Source organism: Homalodisca vitripennis, chromosome 1 (assembly GCF_021130785.1).
Source record: "Homalodisca vitripennis isolate AUS2020 chromosome 1, UT_GWSS_2.1, whole genome shotgun sequence".
NCBI classification, from domain to species: Eukaryota; Metazoa; Arthropoda; class Insecta; order Hemiptera; family Cicadellidae; genus Homalodisca; species Homalodisca vitripennis.
This window is the reverse complement of record NC_060207.1, coordinates 228,022,395-228,042,174: the sequence shown is the minus strand read 5'-3', so window position 1 is coordinate 228,042,174 and position 19,780 is coordinate 228,022,395. Positions and strand designations below refer to the sequence as shown.

The following is a 19,780-nucleotide window of genomic DNA, read 5'->3' as shown; positions in this document are numbered from 1 at the left end:
TATAAAATATACAATTTCGGCTAGTTCAATTTTTTAACACTGTTTACACAACATAAGAAACATAATACATAAAAACATAAAGATAAAATATTAAACATTGATTGTGGATTGATTAAAAATTCACCCTTCCTTTAAAATATAACTAAATTCATTTTGACCCAAACTTTTATACATATATTAATATTTATTTTATTTTACAATGTTTAAAAAGAAACACTAGACATAACAACATAAAGATAAAATATTAAACATTGATTTTGGACCGATTAAAAATTCACCCTTCCTTTAAAATATAGCTAAATTCTTTTTGACTCAATTTTTTATACATATATTAATATTTATTTTATTTTACTTTCAATTAAACAAATCTTGTATTCAGCTGATAATTGTTTGAATTTTAAAATATTTATATTATTTGAAACTATTGATTTACATTGACGATGGCATCTTGTGGGAAAATAAAATTATATGATAACTGTGTGTTTTCTTTTATCAAATGATAGAAAACAGTTCCCCCCCCCCCAATAAGAAGGGCTCCTCCTTCAATGTGTGCACAAGGTTTTTAAGAAAAGCGAATGAAATTAGGTGGTTTGTTATTTAAAATAATATAATCAAAAGTCTACCAAGTTGTGTATATATGAATATTCGTTTCAAAGATATACTGATTAACAGCTGTGCACGATTAAATAGGAGATAAAAATCTATAACGTCCTAATTATATTGCGATATTATGTATTTACCAACATTGATATCTGTTAGTATGGGGTATGAAACAGTTCAGGCAGCATGTATGTGAATATATTATTTGACTACAATTTAGGAAAATATAATCGTATAAGTTTTTTTAATTCTTTAAATTAGTTTTCATTGTAATTTATCAAATTTGACATCAAACACTCATATTTATTTTCCTTGTAAAGGAAACGCATTGCACTGTTCTCCAATAGTTTTGAAGAAGTTACGCTTTTACTATTGGTTACAAAAGTCTTCTAAGCGTGCCATAATTAATTAACCACTCGACTACCAAGATACGTTAAATCTGGGTACTCACCTATCGATGATGACTGGGTCTGAGGGGGTTTCGTTCCTATTGCCACAACTCTTCTTGTCACAACACCGACTGCAAAATACAAATTATATTAGGGTTTGTTTCATACTGGACAATACATACGTGAAGAGATACACAATGATGGGAAAGTGGTGGCGCACTACCTTGCAGCCCCTGTAGCTCTGGCGGTTATGTCACGAACATACCAAAGAGTAAATACCCAAAGCTATCGTCCACGCCAAGAATCAACATTGCTGGTCATCTTTGTGGAAGGCTAACTCTTAATAATAGTTCAGCTTTGCAGTTACCAATTCTTAGCCTTCCACAGGTAGCCTGAAATGTCTCAAGACAGTAATTCGGAATTTTCACTCGGTCTGACAAAAAGACATAGCATCGGCTGTACACACGCGAATGAGCTACACTTATTAATTTTGGAAGACGCGTTAAAGTTCAAAAAATTACGGATTTGTCAAAATGGTTTATTTTTACAGATAAAGATTTACTGTAAACATAGACAAATCAATCGAGATGGTTTGTGCTTGATGTTTATCAAATGGAAGCAATACCGTTGTTAATTTAAGATTGTAACTTTATAAACGCACCAGATGATAATAAAAATCGTTTATTTTTACAGATAATGATTTATTGTAAACATAGACAAATCAATCCAGGTGGTTTGTGCTTGATGTTTATCAAATAGAAGCAATAACATTGTTAATTTAAGATTGTAACTTTATTAACGCACCAGATGTTAAGAAAAACTGTTTATTTTTACAGATAAAGATTTACTGTAAACATAGACAAATCAATAGAGGTGGTTTGTGGTAGAAGTTTATCAAATGGAAGAATACCACTGTTAATTTAAGTTGTAACTTTATTAATGCACCAGATGTTAAGAAAAACAGTTTATTTTTACAGATAAAGATTTACTGTAAACATAGACAAATCAATAGAGGTGGTTTGTGGTAGAAATTTATCAAATGGAAGAATACCATTGTTAATTTAAGTTGTAACTTTATTAATGCACCAGATGATAAGAAAAACTGATTATTTTTACAGATAAAGATTTACTGTAAACATAGACAAATCAATAGAGGTGGTTTGTGGTAGAAATTTATCAAATGGAAGAATACCATTGTTAATTTAAGTTGTAACTTTATTAATGCACCAGATGATAAGAAAAAACTGATTATTTTTACAGATAAAGATTTACTGTAAACATAGACAAATCAATAGAGGTGGTTTGTGGTAGAAGTTTATCAAATGGAAGAATACCACTGTTAATTTAAGTTGTAACTTTATTAATGCACCAGATGATAAGAAAAACTGATTATTTTTACAGATAAAGATTTACTGTAAACATAGACAAATCAATAGAGGTGGTTTGTGGTAGAAGTTTATCAAATGGAAGAATACCATTGTTAATTTAAGTTGTAACTTTATTAATGCACCAGATGATAAGAAAAACTGATTATTTTTACAGATAAAGATTTACTGTAAACATAGACAAATCAATAGAGGTGGTTTGTGGTAGAAGTTTATCAAATGGAAGAATACCACTGTTAATTTAAGTTGTAACTTTATTAATGCACCAGATGATAAGAAAAACTGATTATTTTTACAGATAAAGATTTACTGTAAACATAGACAAATCAATAGAGGTGGTTTGTGGTAGAAATTTATCAAATGGAAGAATACCATTGTTAATTTAAGTTGTAACTTTATTAATGCACCAGATGATAAGAAAAACTGATTATTTTTACAGATAAAGATTTACTGTAAACATAGACAAATCAATAGAGGTGGTTTGTGGTAGAAGTTTATCAAATGGAAGAATACCACTGTTAATTTAAGTTGTAACTTTATTAATGCACCAGATGATAAGAAAAACTGATTATTTTTACAGATAAAGATTTACTGTAAACATAGACAAATCAATAGAGGTGGTTTGTGGTAGAAGTTTATCAAATGGAAGAATACCACTGTTAATTTAAGTTGTAACTTTATTAATGCACCAGATGTTAAGAAAAACAGTTTATTTTTACAGATAAAGATTTACTGTAAACATAGACAAATCAATAGAGGTGGTTTGTGGTAGAAATTTATCAAATGGAAGAATACCATTGTTAATTTAAGTTGTAACTTTATTAATGCACCAGATGATAAGAAAAAACTGATTATTTTTACAGATAAAGATTTACTGTAAACATAGACAAATGAATAGAGGTGGTTTTTGGTAGAAGTTTATCAAATGGAAGAATACCACTGTTAATTTAAGTTGTAACTTTATTAATGCACCAGATGATAATAAAAACTGTTTATTTAATTTGGCACACAATTTGAGATCTATACGTACGAACAGCGGATTTAATCACATGTTTAGACTTGTTAAACTTCAATAAAACCTGTAATTTAGCGTACATTAAGGACTAACCACATTATGTGGAGCAAACACGCGTGTTTTATCGGAAGACGAGGAACCCGCTCATGTGTGTTGTATAGGAGAGTATAGATATAAGTGAAGTGTAGTTGTTGAGGGGACTGTACCCGTTGGAAGGTAGGGGATGGTCGGGACGGGGGGGAGGGGTGATATGCGAATCCCCAGGGAGGTCCTGGAGGAGGGCTGACTTGCACTTCCTATTTTCGGAGATATCGGCGGGACAACATTACGTTGGTCTCCAAGACGCATTCCTATTGTTATTATGTGTCCCGAACTCCGCTCTACGGACGAGTATGTGTCGGCAATAAACGACCTCCGGCAGGTGATCACACACACACCAATCAACTTTATGTCGGCCTTTGACGTTACGGCAGTCAAGTAGCTATCAAGCGGGTGTTGCGGGGTGGGGGGGGGGGGTATTGACGGCCGAATATTAACAAGTATTCATCCCCTATAAAGATTCGTAAACAATATTGAATTCAGTTTGATGACTGTATAGTACACTCGCGTGTACCTGTTTATAGATAAAACGTGTTTACTTGTAAATCAATCTTGAGTTTCTGGAAATCAGATTTGTTTTATTCTTAATTATTTGGAAAATAAAAAATTAATATCGAAGTTAAATATTCGTGTATCTTTTAAAACTTGTATCTCCCTCGGGCTTTACGAATATCTTTTTTTTAATTGGCCGATTCACTCAGCCATTCTCGAGATTAGCGCTTAGCAACACATTTAGCGATGACATATCCGCGATTATATATACACTTAAGGTTTTATTATCATTAAGAATTCCGCTAGATACTCGTGGCATTGCAAACAAAATAAGAGGAAAATTTAGAGCCCAAATGTTATTGGTATTCAAGTCAAAGTCCATAAGTTATGTTCCACAAACGTAAGAAAACGCATTTGATAAAAACATTATATTAAAAAACGACACAATGATGGACTCTCCCCTGTATACGGGCAATCACGTTTTAAAGTGTGAAAATACTATCAAATCACAACTTTGCCTCCAATGCCAGTTTAAGATCATCAACGTGAGGTAAAATTATTCTTGCGCATTATAATACTGTGGATTTTTGTAAAACATTTACAATGGAACATCTAGAACAGAACAAGGTTGCACCACCAATTTAAACAACCATTGATTATGGTTGCATATTTGCATAGTAGCCTATACTGTAAATTAATATTTTGTTGTTCAGTATCTTGCTAATTAAGATTCTTCTAATTTAATTGATTTACAAAAAGCTTTTACCTGCACATGACCTCGTGGGTGAGAAGGACTCTGCACATTTCCGGGTTCTTGTCCTGGCCTTCATAGATTATCGCCTGAAACACAAAATACTCACATCAGCAACAGACTTTTGTTACCAAAACTAACAAATATTCGTCATAAGCTATAAATAAATTCCTAAATACGAGGAAGTAGCATGTGAGCAGTTAAAATTTGCTTCATAATTCATTCACCACCCCAACTGACTATCATTCATACTTGCTTTCGTATCGGTTTGTGTGTAAATGTGTGTTTTTGTTTGCTTAGACTACAGCTGTGTGGTTTTTGACAAATATTGTGTTTTTGTGTTCACCTAGTATTAAATATGTTCTAATAATTTTCAAATCAATCCTGTTAGGTAATGAGAACCTCAGAAATTCGTGATATACTCTTGTGCTCAGATCACACTTCAAGGTGATGTTTCCAAGGGTAATTGATGTACACATTAACCATTAATACTCGATGACAATTATGTAGAAGCTCATGTTACCACATATTGGCTTAAAGATTTTAGAGTTCACGCATGAACAAATAAAATAATCTACACATTTTTGCACCCCTGTTGGTTTGTATGTGCTTGTTTACTGTGAAACAAGATATCTTGCTTGTTAATAAAAATTATATTTGGCTCAGATACATGTATGAAAATTTTAAGCGAGTTTTCAAGTTTAAGTTTCAACTCAATTATATTAAAATTTAAATGGTTGCTACAAAGAAAAATACACCAAAGAACCAAATACTTCATACAATCGTGTCAAACGGTACTTGTTCTTGAAGTATCGTTCTTTTATTTAGATGGCTTTTTTAATTGTATTTACTATAATATTTTATCGTGATCAATGAGAATCACGAATTGTTAAATACAGGCGGACTTCGGTTTCGCTTTGCCCCACAACAGACAACATCGTGGCTCAGAGAACGAGTCCTAGTAGAGCGATGTTTACAATTTTCAATATTGACATAGGGGTAATAGAGGTAATAGAGTTGACAGAGGTTGTAGAAATTATAGAGGTAATAGACGTTATAGAGGTCAAAGAGGTCATAGAGGTTATAGAGGTAATCGAAGTTATATAGGTTATATACGTTGTAGAGGTTATAGAGGTAATAGAGTTTATAGAGAGGTAATAGAGATTATAGAGGTAATAGAGACTATAGATATAATAGAGGTTATACAGGTTACACAAAGACAGAATCTGTTTCTGTCATCGCCATGTGGCAAACTCTACAAAACGCCCAGCCAATCAAATTTTGTTGTGGCTTTTTTGTTTAAATATATGAATACGCTTCAAGGGAACAAATGTAGATTTTAAAATCGAGAAATTTATTAAAATATTCCGTTGTTTATCTTCTGCACAGAAGTAGACACAAATTCAGTTCACTTACGTCTGCGAAACCATGCAAATTAACAAAACTGCTAAAACCAGTTTTAAACATCCCTAGATATTCAGGTGACAAAGCGAAATTTAAGAGCTAAAACAAGCATATTAGGGGAATTTATAACTGAAAACTTTACTTTCGTCTGAATTTAGACCTAAATAGACTTTCCAATACGACTAACTGATCTCGATGTGTAACACGACAATGCGAGTGTTTGTGCGAGAGTTGACGCGTGTCCGACAATCGATGACCCCTGTTTCTGTCACAATTGACCCTGCAGACCGCCGTGTCGTGCCGATATACAGATATCACGGCCACTTCTAATATTCATAATGTGTAAACATTAACCGGCCCGGGGCTCTAATGACACGGCACGGCTCGCGGTGTTCTCTCCATTATGTGATGAGCCGCGATCATCGATTACGTAGCGGCGACACGCGATTTTTACATTGTCCTGTTCTCTTTTAGTGTTTGCCTTTCAATCTCTTCTGGTTCCAGTTTTCCACAGGACCTAACTAGAAGGATAACAGGACTTCGGACATTTCCCATCGTTATATGTTACAAAAGGTACAACACAACATTTTGAGGCTTGGAATCTATCCTCTTTGTCAGGTGGAGGAGGTATTAATACATAGAGAAATAAAGAACAGAAATGAAAAAAAGGAGGGAAAGAAAAGGGCTCAAACAACCAAAAAGCTGCTTAGAGTCCAGTCTAAGCGTTGTCACTGCACAGGATGCAAGTCCCAAGCACAAGTAACGAGCTTTTGGGTACGCTTAAACCCTTTCCTTTCCTTCTTTCCGTTCCTTATTGTTGTATGTATTAATACCTCCCCCACTTGACGAAGAGGGTAGATTCCAATTATCAAAACGTTGCATTATACCTTTTGTAACATATAGTGATGGCAAATTTCCGAAATCCTGCTATCCTTTCAAACCTTTCCATCGGCCATAATAAACTTTAAACAGAGAACTGACTAGAGTTTAAGATCCTTGAATGTCTCGCTTATGGAGACTGTTACTGAAATTTCCGAGACTAGCCACACCTAGACACTCTGGGTCGTTTGGGGCTTCGAGTTTACAATTCGATTTTCAAAACCAGACAAAGTGTAGTTTGTTTTATTAATATTTCATCAAAATGTATTCACTAATGAAAATAGTTCAGGAGTGATCTATGTGTATATGCTTTATTTACTGCTATGAATTATTACTTGTGTCTATATAGAGTAAACCGTACAAAAATGGAAAACACAAATAAACTCTTCATGCGCTGCAGCACCAATTTATTTAGAAAGAACAATTCAATAAACCATCGGTGTGAAGTAGATGTGTTGAAACTACACTTTGTCCGATGTTAATATTACTTCCTTGGGTAACATGAAATCTCTAGTAATCATGTTAGCTCTGTATAGTACCACCATGTTTCAGTGTTGGTAACTAAACATAATCACTCTATCAAGGTGAATGAAACACAAAACTCATTCAGTTATAACTCGAGTGTCTTTAGTAATCTAAAGATTGCCGTTGGTCAATAAGTGTGTAGTAACCAGTTGTCAGACTTAGTTAAAGATAACTCTTCCTCCTGTATAGTCTCTTTGTGGAAAGTCTTATTGGTCCAAAAAAAGTGTTGAGATTACACAACTATTAATTCTGGCCGCCCTTATGGCCTGTACGAGGACCTTATAAAACAAAACAAGTGGAAAAGTTGGCACAGTGCCAGTTCCATTGATAATAAGGGTTATCTAATTCCGACGCCTTACTCACCATTCTAATAAAAGCACTCACAGTGCATTCATAATATACGTTTTAAATTGTGTATTCCACTATTTATTAAATTTATCCAGCCCCATTCTCACACCTCAAAAATGTTACTAAATATACATTTTTTACAACTTCATTAAATGTTTTGTGGTGTGATCTAATGTCAGTAAGATATTACCTAACAGAGAATGAGTGAAGGTGTCCTGTGTAGTAACTCGGGTACTGGTCTCATGCCGAAAGCTCGCTCTGGTCCCATATGACGAAACTAACCTACACCACCAAGCGCCACCAGTGTTGACCGATAGGGGCTTTGTTCCGTGGATTAAGAAGCCCCTCCAGTGATAGATTCTTGTTTAATTGAATATTTAATGTTCCTCAAACGTGCAGGCATGGTGGCGACTGCCTCCCCCCCCCCAAACCCTTCCCCCAACAGCAAACGCCCTCTTTGTTTCCCTACGTCCCGAACAAGATACATTTTTAATTCGATGAAGCTATGAAAAAGGGGTTCTTTTTGGCGCGCGTGAGGAAGTCAGCACTCGATTGATGTCTGTTTCTTTCTCGTGGGGTTGAGGGGGGGGGAGGATTGAGGGGGGGGGTGAAGCGATGTTCGCGTGTTTACGTACAGTCTGTATATATTTTGCGCTTGAAATTAAAAAAATACAAGGTGTAGAGATTGCGTACAGAATCAATGTTACACAAGTTTATTAATTTGTCAAAGTAATATCAAAACAATAAAAACGAAAAAATATTCTCCTAGTACGGTTGCTGATCTAGAATTTTCTAGGAACACAAATGGTAGTTTCGATGTACTGAAATGTGTCCTCAACTTTTATAACAAACCTATCCAAAAATAACCTTTAAAATGGGAGAAACGTAAATGTGGGTCCTCAAAGTGGATAGGAGCTGAGCGGCGGAGTTCCCTGAATACAGAACAAGACGTGGGAGTGAGAGAGATAGAGAACCGAGTAAGGATTGATCAGTTGGGTTATGCGAGCCAGGACTGATCCATGAAGGTCCAAAGGCCGTCGCGGCGTCCCTGGGGTCTCGGGACTAAACCAAAGAAACAGGGACTGCACGACAAAATAGTCTAATGTGATTCACCTACCCTACCCCTCCCTGGGGGATCGGACACGGCGTGCACTGTGGACCCAGATGGGCAAATTGGGCGGCCGACCTAAACAGCATGGACTCACTGGGACATCCCAGCACTGCCTGGGGATATCCCGCGTCCCTCTCTCCTTATATTCCCTGGGGAATTGCGCTTGTTTTGGCAAATAGGCCTAGACACTACTTCCTTACTTTGATTTGTACAGTAGGAACTGGTCTCCATTGATCCTGCGATAGAGCCGTGATTGCTTCTTCCCGACTCTATCTGGCATTGTAGAAGAAGGAAATTAGAAATTATTCAGCAGTTTAAAATCACGACTGCCTAAAATTACCAAACAGCAATATTTTGGCTTGCACCTCTATAATTCATCCTGCCCCACTGCTTCCATGAACCCCAACAGGTGCTTCATCGATTTACAATATAACCTCACATTATTATTATATTTCACTATATTGTTCACTTATAACCCCCAAGTTGAGTATCAACGTGTTTAATGCATAAAAAACTTTAATCTAAATTTTGTAATTTAATTAATTAATTGTATTCGTTAATTTGATAGTATTACACACTCTACCGCACATATGGTCACTTTCCGTAAGCTTATACGACTAATACAATAGTTTTAAAAGTCGTTGAATTTTATAAAGAACAACAGTTTTTTAGTTTAACCACTACAGCTATTGTCACCTTTCAATAACTACGATATGTGAGAATGAAAATGAAGCAACAAAATAATAATAGAATATAATAGTAAAAATACTAAAAATAATAACTGTTAAAATATTATTATTGGAACTTCCGAAAAAAGAGGTTGAATCAATCCACAAGCTATGTAAGTGCAGCACCTGAAGCCTTGTCGGTGATTATTGCTAACAAATAAAATTGTAGGTATATATAACTGTATGTATACAGCGACTTGTAGCTTAACTACATTTACGAATTACTGATCATAGAAAGTGGTAAATCAAAATACGAAATTTCAACTAAGAAACTACTCTTCTAACGCAGAGTTGCTTTTTTATATTTTTAAAACTCCGACCTCTCCTAAAGATTACCAGTGAGATTGACTTCTTGGCAAAGATTTACGGAAAGAGCCTAAGTATATAACGTTTTATAACAAGACAGGAAACGATTCTGATATAATAATTGATTTCTTCGCAAATCAATTTCAACGAGTTCCGTGCTTAATGTTCAATAAAGAGATTTTGCAACGTTTGTGGGAGTGTATTATGCATGTTAACTTGTTTTATCTATAGAATTATACGGGAATCAAGACACAGTAAAATAAGGTGTAAGCAGGAGAGTTAGTTCCGCGAGTTGACGCTAGACGGCGACACTGCAGCGTATGTCGGGTCAGCTCCGCAGACAATTAACAGGGATTTATTACAGGGTAATTTAAGACATCAGGTGGTTGTAGGATTACTGTAGTACTACACCATCTTCTACCCCTCGCACCCCTCCCCCCCTACCCCCTGATACACGCAACCCTTCTTGGCTTCTTGAGCTGCAGCGTCTTCCCTACATACACGGATATTACCAGCTGATAACACTATCGTACTCCAATAGAAGTTATCAGCTGTCAGTTACTGCTAGGACTGTACCTGCCATTTTTCTTATTAAAATAGGCCTATTAATTTTTAATCTGGAATAACATTTATTTAAATACTATCACTTTCGTTATGTAGACTAACATGTGGTCTATATATTTAGTAGTTTAGGAACAGACCATTAAAGTAGCAATTCCAGCCTTTTTGCCAGAAGTTAATAAAATGAATTTATTGTATTTGTAATTTTACCAAGCGATGACCTTCCAGCAAAATATTGCAAAATAAACTTTATTTATAAAAAAAAATAAATTTACAAAGTCAGGTGTCCGCAGATCACGCGTGACTTACATATGTTATAAATTACAGGAATCGTGATCATTAGGTTTAAAGTTGGCGAAAAAACACAAATAATCTCATTCTATTCGTATTTCTTTGTGATATTTTGTTGATAGTGTAGCACTTTCAAAAACTACACCTCGACCACTTTTAATTAAAAAGCAGAACTCTTATAAAATGTCAACTTATTTGTATAATACACATGTTTAATTTATTTACTTTAAAACAGCTATACTATGCAAACTAATAAATAAATAAATAAAAAAATAGCATAAAACCAATATGCTGTATATCAAATAATAAAAAAAGAAATTGTTTGTGCCAATTATTTTGACAAATTTTGTACTTATATTCAAATATTTTAAACTAGTGTATTTACTTTATGTTCGTGTAAATATCATGTGTAGCCTAAAATAAAACAAAAAATCAAAATTATCACACCTATCATGAGTTATGTTCCTTTCCAACCCACCCAAAGTCCCCTTATGTTTCCTTATGTTATCTTCAATTTAAATGCTATTTAAAATAACGTAATAGTATACGAGTTCTGGTAAGTGTTCATATTTGTTCTTATAGTCTTTTTAATTTATCCTGTTTAGATTTTTTACGTTCTATTTATGAATAATATTTCAATTTTTGGTCATATATACTTTTACAGATGATTTTTTGTATACGGGGTTTTTTCACTTATGGATAGGCGTTATAAAAGAAGCGGTAATGCCAGTGCTGAAAAAACAGGTTATTGAAACCAACACCAATATTATCAAACAAATTAAGTTATTCCTGCAACAAAAATGTCCCAAATATTCCCAGAGCGTGTAACAGAAATAAACACGTTCCCGCCTGCGCCTCAGCCGAGCTGTGAAAGACTGCTATATGTTTTAACGCCGTGTATTGAATTGAATTATAAACGCTGAGCGAGCGATAAATATTTTGCCACGTTTGAGCAATTATTGACGCCATTCCACACTCCACACGCCCTTTGCGAGAGTTTTGTGGCACAAAAGTGTTTATTTTGATGGGCGGTAAGTTGTTTTGAAAACAAGCGCCGGGCGGTCGTCATATGGCGCGTGTTATTTGATTATTGCATATCTGGAGTACAATCGAGTAGCAGCTGATCGCTGAGTCAACAGACCCCCCACCCCCCGCTACCCCTTCACCCACCTACATAGCACCGTCCATGACCATTGTTGTCCTCTCTATCCACTCTTTCAACAATAAAACTCGCGGAGGGGAAACAACAACTAGATGATTTTTATCTAAGACAACGTGAATGCCATATTCATAATAACACATATACATAAGACATAAGCAGTTTTAGCTTTTTACTTGAAGGTAACTTCTACCAGCTAGCGTGGCACATCTACAGGATTTGTGTCAAAGTTTGGAGTACTGCTTATCTTAAAGTATTGCTCCAACCAAGGACGTAGGCAGACCCCCAGGACCCTCTCACCAAAATTTTAATTTTTTCAAGTTCTATTTTAGCAAACTATTATTATTTTTTAAATAATTCAGTATTACTGACATGTCTCATTTAAACAACCACTTCAGTAGTGAGGTTGACAGTTATTTTAAGTTACAATGTTCTTCCATTCAGTAGCTTAGTAGCAAGGACATAGCCATCGAGAGGGTCAAATTTTTACCTTTTTAGAATACGATTATTATTATTTAAATAATTCTGTATTTCTGACATGTACTGTTGAAAGATCGTTCTCAACGTTGAAACTAGTCAAGAGCTGTTTAAGGAACCAAAATGCGGTATTAGCGGTTGACTGCATTTGCCCTACTCCCCCCCTAATGTTTTTCCTGGCTACGATTTCGGTTTCAGCTACAGTGACTTTTCCATATTCTTGTATTTATAAAAATTATTTGTAGACCGTAACGACTGCATTGTTTGAGTAGTTGCAGAAGTGAGAATGTAAATAAGAAAATGGAGATCCAGCAGTTAATGATCGTAATTTTGAGTTTTAAATACATAAAAGTTACGGTTCATCAATTGTTTTATTTCTACCATACTTAAAATGGTAAATATTAAATATATTTCTAAAGTTTACTCTGATACTAGTCATATGTAATGGTTATCACCCAGCGTGAACAATATGTGACTCAATTCTTGCAGTCTCCAGAACACTAAAAGCTTTTCATATACATCACATCGAACAGTGGTTACCGAGATAATTGCTCAGCTTTTCATTGGTACATCTCCAGACTTCAGGCTCCATGTGTATTGACTTCTCATTCCAAAATGCCTTATGCATGCCATAGAAATCGTCGTATGGTTGAACAGTTATGCAATCGTAGCTTATGAACTAATTATAGGACTGTAGTAACAGACATATTATTGTAAACTGGCCGTTTGGTTTCATTATAATATTAATAACGTAAAGAGGTATTCGTTAATGAATTTTAACACTGGTGATACCTCAAGAAATTAATCTTCTATACCCATGCAAAATTTAAACAATATATTTCAGGCGTAAGTGCATTAAACAATAGTTTCAGACTTGCAATATATCTCGTTCTGTAGTGTTGTAGTTTCTTCATTAGGCTACATGAAACTAATATAAGAGGAGTTCAGAAAATTAGCCTAGAACCAACATCTCGGGGCGTTTATTAGACCAGCATATGTGTGTATATATAAAAGATCAACCGAGCTTTATGTGTGTTTCATGTTCTTTGTTTGAAGTTTGTTTTTGACGATTTAAAGTTTGTGAAGGAAACAGGATTTTCCATCCGTTCAGTGATGCAAAAAATCAGTAACACCACGTTTCAAAATCTGCGATCTGATCTCTTCTTCAGGTAAATAACTAACCTGACACAATTATTTACGTGAAGATGAGATCAGATTTTAGATCACGAAACGTAGTGTTACTGATTTTTGTATCACTGAATGTTTTATGTTGACATAATTGCTTGTAACGTTGGCTGTGCTATTTTTACAAAGTTAACTAGTACAGTTTTGTTTGGCAAATCCACACCTTTACTATCCTTGACATATTATACAGTAATATGTGCAGAAACGCCATGACTGTTGTTCTCTGTTGCTTCGCTGAGAGGTAGGGGGAGTTTTAAAAAAAATATTTTTCACCTCCAGCTTCAATAATTCGGGATTCACAATATCTCGAGGTCGCTGGTTTCTAGTTTAAGTAAAAATGAGTTGTGTATAGTGTGTCTGAAACTGCCTTAAATATGTGACTGCTCTGTGTTACAAGACAAGATTGAAAATCTTGAACAATAGAAAATTAATAAAAATAGTTTTTATAAACTAGGGAGGGAGCATACAATACTTGAGAGTAAAGAGTCCTATTTTATAATTGCCTAAGCATCAAGAAAACAAAATATTGCCAGCAAAATCCAATATTTTTGGCAAAATTAGTTGGTTTGGTACACAAAAAAGGTTATTTTTAGTTGTCAAGAAAACTTGCTGTTTCATATTTTCAATAAATCAATTAAACTTATTCAGGAAAGAATTTAAAAATCCACATCGTATGTGTGAAAGTTTGACGCAGAGTAATAAAAATACGATTACAAATTTGGTAACGCTTTTAATAGTGAGGCTTTGATGGCCAAAGGGTGTGTCGGAATGCCGTCAAACGCGAGGAAGTGACGCGGCACTGGATTGGTAATGGCGTTACCACCGATACACGGCCAGACTGCAATCAGGTGAGTGCAATCATTAGACCCCCTTGTTAATGGCCGAGAACTGATTGCTGTAACGTCATCAGTGAGTTAGACTCTGTACGCAGCTCTTTGTAATATCGGCTCTGTACGATACTGGGATAAACAGATCTAATGTCGGTCATAACTGTACACTGTGCAGTCACAGTCTCTGTCCTTTCTGTTGCTCGTGCTGTAACCTCTTTGTAATATCGGCTCTGTACGATACTGGGATAAACAGATCTAATGTCGGTCATAACTGTACACTGTGCAGTCACAGTCTCTGTCCTTTCTGTTGCTCGTGCTGTAACCTCTTTGTAATATTGGCTCTGTACGATACTGGGATAAACAGATCTAATGTCGGTCATAACTGTACACTGTGCCAGTCACAGTCTCTGTCCTTTCTGTTGTTCAGGCTGTAACCTCTTTGTAATATTGGCTCTGTACGATACTGGGATAAACAGATCTAATGTCGGTCATAACTGTACACTGTGCAGTCTCAGTCTCTGTCCTTTCTGTTGTTCAGGCTGTAACCTCTTTGTAATATCGGCTCTGTACGATACTGAGATAAACAGATCTAACCTCGGTCATAACTGTACACTGTTGCGGTCTCTGTCCTTTCAGTTGCTCGTGTTCTAACCTCTTTGTAATATCGGCTCTGTACGATACTGAGATAAACAGATCTAACCTCGGTCATAACTGTACACTGTGCAGTCTCTGTCCTTTCTGTTGTTCGTGCTGTAACCTCTTTGTAATATCGGCTCTGTACGATACTGAGATAAGCAGATCTAACCTCGGTCATAACTGTACACTGTACGGTCTCTGTCCTTTCAGTTGCTCGTGTTCTAACCTCTTTGTAATATCGGCTCTGTACGATACTGGGATAAACAGATCTAACCTCGTCCATAACTGTACACTTTGAGGTCTCTGTCCGTACATTTGCTCATGCTCTAACCTTTTTGTAATATCGGCTCTGTACGATACTGGGATAAGCAGATCTAACCTTTGTCATAAATGTACACTGTGCAGTTTTTTTTTGTCATTTTATTACTCGAAATCATGGAAAATTTGTGATACACATTTCAGTATCTTAGATTTGGAATCTTTGGTATAGCTAAAAAGTGTACGACAGTCTCAGAAGCCGTGAAAGAAGTTTGTTTCTTATTTCAACCTTTCTTAAATAATTTCCTACATTCGTTCCATTTAACACTATCAGTAACAATTTATTTGCTGTTGGACAGGATAAATCCCCGTTTTAAGGTATTTTATTGTTTGTATAGAATTTGTTTTGTCTAACAACATATTTTCAGTTTACGTGGGTAAGTAATTTTTTAATATTGGTCAGCTGGAATTTAGTGAATCAGCCCTACAATAGGTGTTATATAACAATTCAACGAGCTATTCAGGTTTTAGTGTTTTATAAGGGCTGTACTGTCCATTTAGAATACTACCCTCTTTTCTATAATCTTTTACACTTTTATAATTGTAGAACTATACTTTAATCCGTTTGTTTTAGTAGATGTCGCTGGCAATATTTTTTAAAATTTTAACATGTAATACTTATGTCAGATTCAGAGATGAGAATATTCTGTATTGTAATATTAATTATCGTCGGGTACAATAAAATGAGACGAAAAAAGCAAGCAACGGCTGTGACGAGTACAACGTCTGCAAAAGCGACACTGTAGTCCAACACTACTGACCGCCCTTATTACATGGGCTGCTAATTCTATTTGTTAGCGTTTACCCGCTTCTCTGCTAATCCAGTTTACACTCGACCTCACTCTCCACATCTCACCACTTCTACTACTGCTCTCTGCAGTTCTTCAGTCTCTCCCTCCATTACAGAACATCTGTGAGAGCGACACTACTGACCGTCCTTATTACATGGGCTGCTAATTCTATTTGTTAGCGTTTACCCGCTTCTCTGCTAATCCAGTTTACACTCGACCTCACTCTCCACATCTCACCACTTCTCCTACTGCTCTCTGCAGTTCTTCAGTCTCTCCCTCCATTACAGAACATCTGTGAGAGCGACACTACTGACCGCCCTTATTACATGGGCTGCTAATTCTATTTGTTAGCGTTTACCCGCTTCTCTGCTAATCCAGTTTACACTCGACCTCACTCTCCACATCTCACCACTTCTACTACTGCTACTGCTCTCTGCAGTTCTTCAGTCTCTCCCTCCATTACAGAACATCTGTGAGAGCGACACTACTGACCGCCCTTATTACATGGGCTGCTAATTCTATTTGTTAGCGTTTACCCGCTTCTCTGCTAATCCAGTTTACACTCGACCTCACTCTCCACATCTCACCACTTCTACTACTGCTCTCTGCAGTTCTTCAGTCTCTCCCTCCATTACAGAACATCTGTGAGAGCGACACTACTGACCGCCCTTATTACATGGGCTGCTAATTCTATTTGTTAGCGTTTACCCGCTTCTCTGCTAATCCAGTTTACACTCGACCTCACTCTCCACATCTCACCACTTCTACTACTACTCTCTGCAGTTCTTCAGTCTCTCCCTCCATTACAGGACCATCTGTGAGAGCGACACTACTGACCGCCCTTATTACATGGGCTGCTAATTCTATTTGTTAGCGTTTACCCGCTTCTCTGCTAATCCAGTTTACACTCGACCTCACTCTCCACATCTCACCACTTCTACTACTGCTCTCTGCAGTTCTTCAGTCTCTCCCTCCATTACAGGACCATCTGTGAGAGCGACACTACTGACCGCCCTTATTACATGGGCTGCTAATTCTATTTGTTAGCGTTTACCCGCTTCTCTGCTAATCCAGTTTACACTCGACCTCACTCTCCACATCTCACCACTTCTACTACTGCTCTCTGCAGTTCTTCAGTCTCTCCCTCCATTACAGAACATCTGTGAGAGCGACACTACTGACCGCCCTTATTACATGGGCTGCTAATTCTATTTGTTAGCGTTTACCCGCTTCTCTGCTAATCCAGTTTACACTCGACCTCACTCTCCACATCTCACCACTTCTACTACTGCTCTCTGCAGTTCTTCAGTCTCTCCCTCCATTACAGGACCATCTGTGAGAGCGACACTACTGACCGCCCTTATTACATGGGCTGCTAATTCTATTTGTTAGCGTTTACCCGCTTCTCTGCTAATCCAGTTTACACTCGACCTCACTCTCCACATCTCACCACTTCTACTACTGCTCTCTGCAGTTCTTCAGTCTCTCCCTCCATTACAGGACCATCTGTGAGAGCGACACTACTGACCGCCCTTATTACATGGGCTGCTAATTCTATTTGTTAGCGTTTACCCGCTTCTCTGCTAATCCAGTTTACACTCGACCTCACTCTCCACATCTCACCACTTCTACTACTGCCCTCTGCAGTTCTTCAGTCTCTCCCTCCATTACAGAACATCTGTGAGAGCGACACTACTGACCGCCCTTATTACATGGGCTGCTAATTCTATTTGTTAGCGTTTACCCGCTTCTCTGCTAATCCAGTTTACACTCGACCTCACTCTCCACATCTCACCACTTCTACTACTGCTCTCTGCAGTTCTTCAGTCTCTCCCTCCATTACAGAACCATCTGTGAGAGCGACACTACTGACCGCCCTTATTACATGGGCTGCTAATTCTATTTGTTAGCGTTTACCCGCTTCTCTGCTAATCCAGTTTACACTCGACCTCACTCTCCACATCTCACCACTTCTCCTACTGCTCTCTGCAGATCTTTAGTCTTCTACTGTTAGACAAATGTACTCAATAAAGCAATGAAAGAAAGTTAAATTTTTTTATACCTAAATTTTGAATTTAATATGAATAGTTAAAACAAATAATTATAAGTAAAAATAGTTTTATATTGAGAAAAAATATATTTTAAATATATTGTTATAAACACTATATTATGTTTGGAAAATTTCCTTATTAGAGGGGTTATGTAAATCGCATTATAAATCATAATAAAAATCCCCCGTTATTTAAATAGTCTAAAATATTTTTTGTGCATAAAGTTAAGAAATTTTATATTCCAGTACTTATATAATACAAATTAAAACATTCAAATGCCTCTAAACTTTGTTCTTATTTAACTTAAGCTTTAAACATGTACACTGACATTGTAAAACACGAAACACTGTAAACTGTATTGGATAATGTCATTTATTGTACTAAAGTAGAAATCAAAAGTAATGATATTAATTATTACAAGACTCTATGAATTCTTATAGGTGCATAGATTGTGTATATTTTGCTTTTCCAAATGAAATAAGAATCAAACTGATCAACAATGCAATATTGTGGAAATAGTTCCGCGTGTTGGTATATCCTTATCGTACCATACACAACCGCAAGTCACCATTATTTACGTACTTTAACGCCGCAGTTATTGTGTTTGAATATTGAAATAAATTGAAATGTGACACCGCGGTACAGGTATTACTGTATATTTATGATTCTGAGCTGTGAGACTAGAACTATTTTTGTTGTTATGCTTTGGAACACCAATAATACATCAATTTTTGATACCGAAATATTTTATTTACAGTTTCTCTTACCTTGCGGCCAAAAAATTTAATCTGTTGCGGGGTATTGATTTTTATATGATAAAACATGAAAAGCTGCAGAAGGAGGCTGCCCGTAACAAGCTTTCCTCTGTTAAGAATTAATATCGTAATCACGCACGTGCCGGGGGGCGGGGGAGGGGCGTGGGTAAGTCACGTGGCGGTCACGTGGTCAGAGTGATACTATTTACATTGCAGATTGGCCCGACTATAGAGAGCTTACTGAGTCATGTAATAGATTGGTCCACAAACATCTCGGCTGGGGTGGGACGTTATCGCGATCCCAGTTGTGGGGCCCGGGTTACCGGGACCGGGTCCCGGGAATGGGAAAGTCGAAAACTAGTGGGAACGTTCAATGTATGGAGACACTCAGAACGTTCTCAGGTCTGGTTTATGGTGGTTCACGATGAACAGAAGTCTCAGTATGAGCATAATTTCAAATATGCCTCGGTTCGTGTTCTTTTATTAAGAGTCAAGCAGGAAATAAACACAACGAAGCAGTGGTGGGAAGGGTTGGTTCAATGCGAATCTTGAATTAAGCTCCAGTTCACCTTCCTCTTACGTGCAGCATCTGAAATCGGATACGGCCGCAGACTCGACTCCTGAAATCTGAGTCATGTTCGTCTGGAGGGTTCCAAAAATAGTCACTCTTTACGTCGTTTCGACATCAGAGACA

At 36.5% G+C, this 19,780-nt stretch overlaps 1 protein-coding gene across 1 annotated transcript in view; it reads right to left on the bottom strand.

Moving 5' to 3' along the window:
• Positions 1–1,047: 1,047 nt before the first annotated feature.
• Positions 1,048–19,780, bottom strand: part of LOC124356218 (transcription factor collier) — a 59,081-nt gene continuing 40,348 nt past the window's right edge. The window contains exons 5-6 of the mRNA XM_046807406.1: positions 4,747–4,820; positions 1,048–1,120 (exon numbers count right to left, since the gene is read on the bottom strand). Of these exons, the coding sequence (XP_046663362.1) occupies positions 1,048–1,120; positions 4,747–4,820 (147 nt within the window). The remainder of the gene's footprint in view (positions 1,121–4,746; positions 4,821–19,780) is intronic.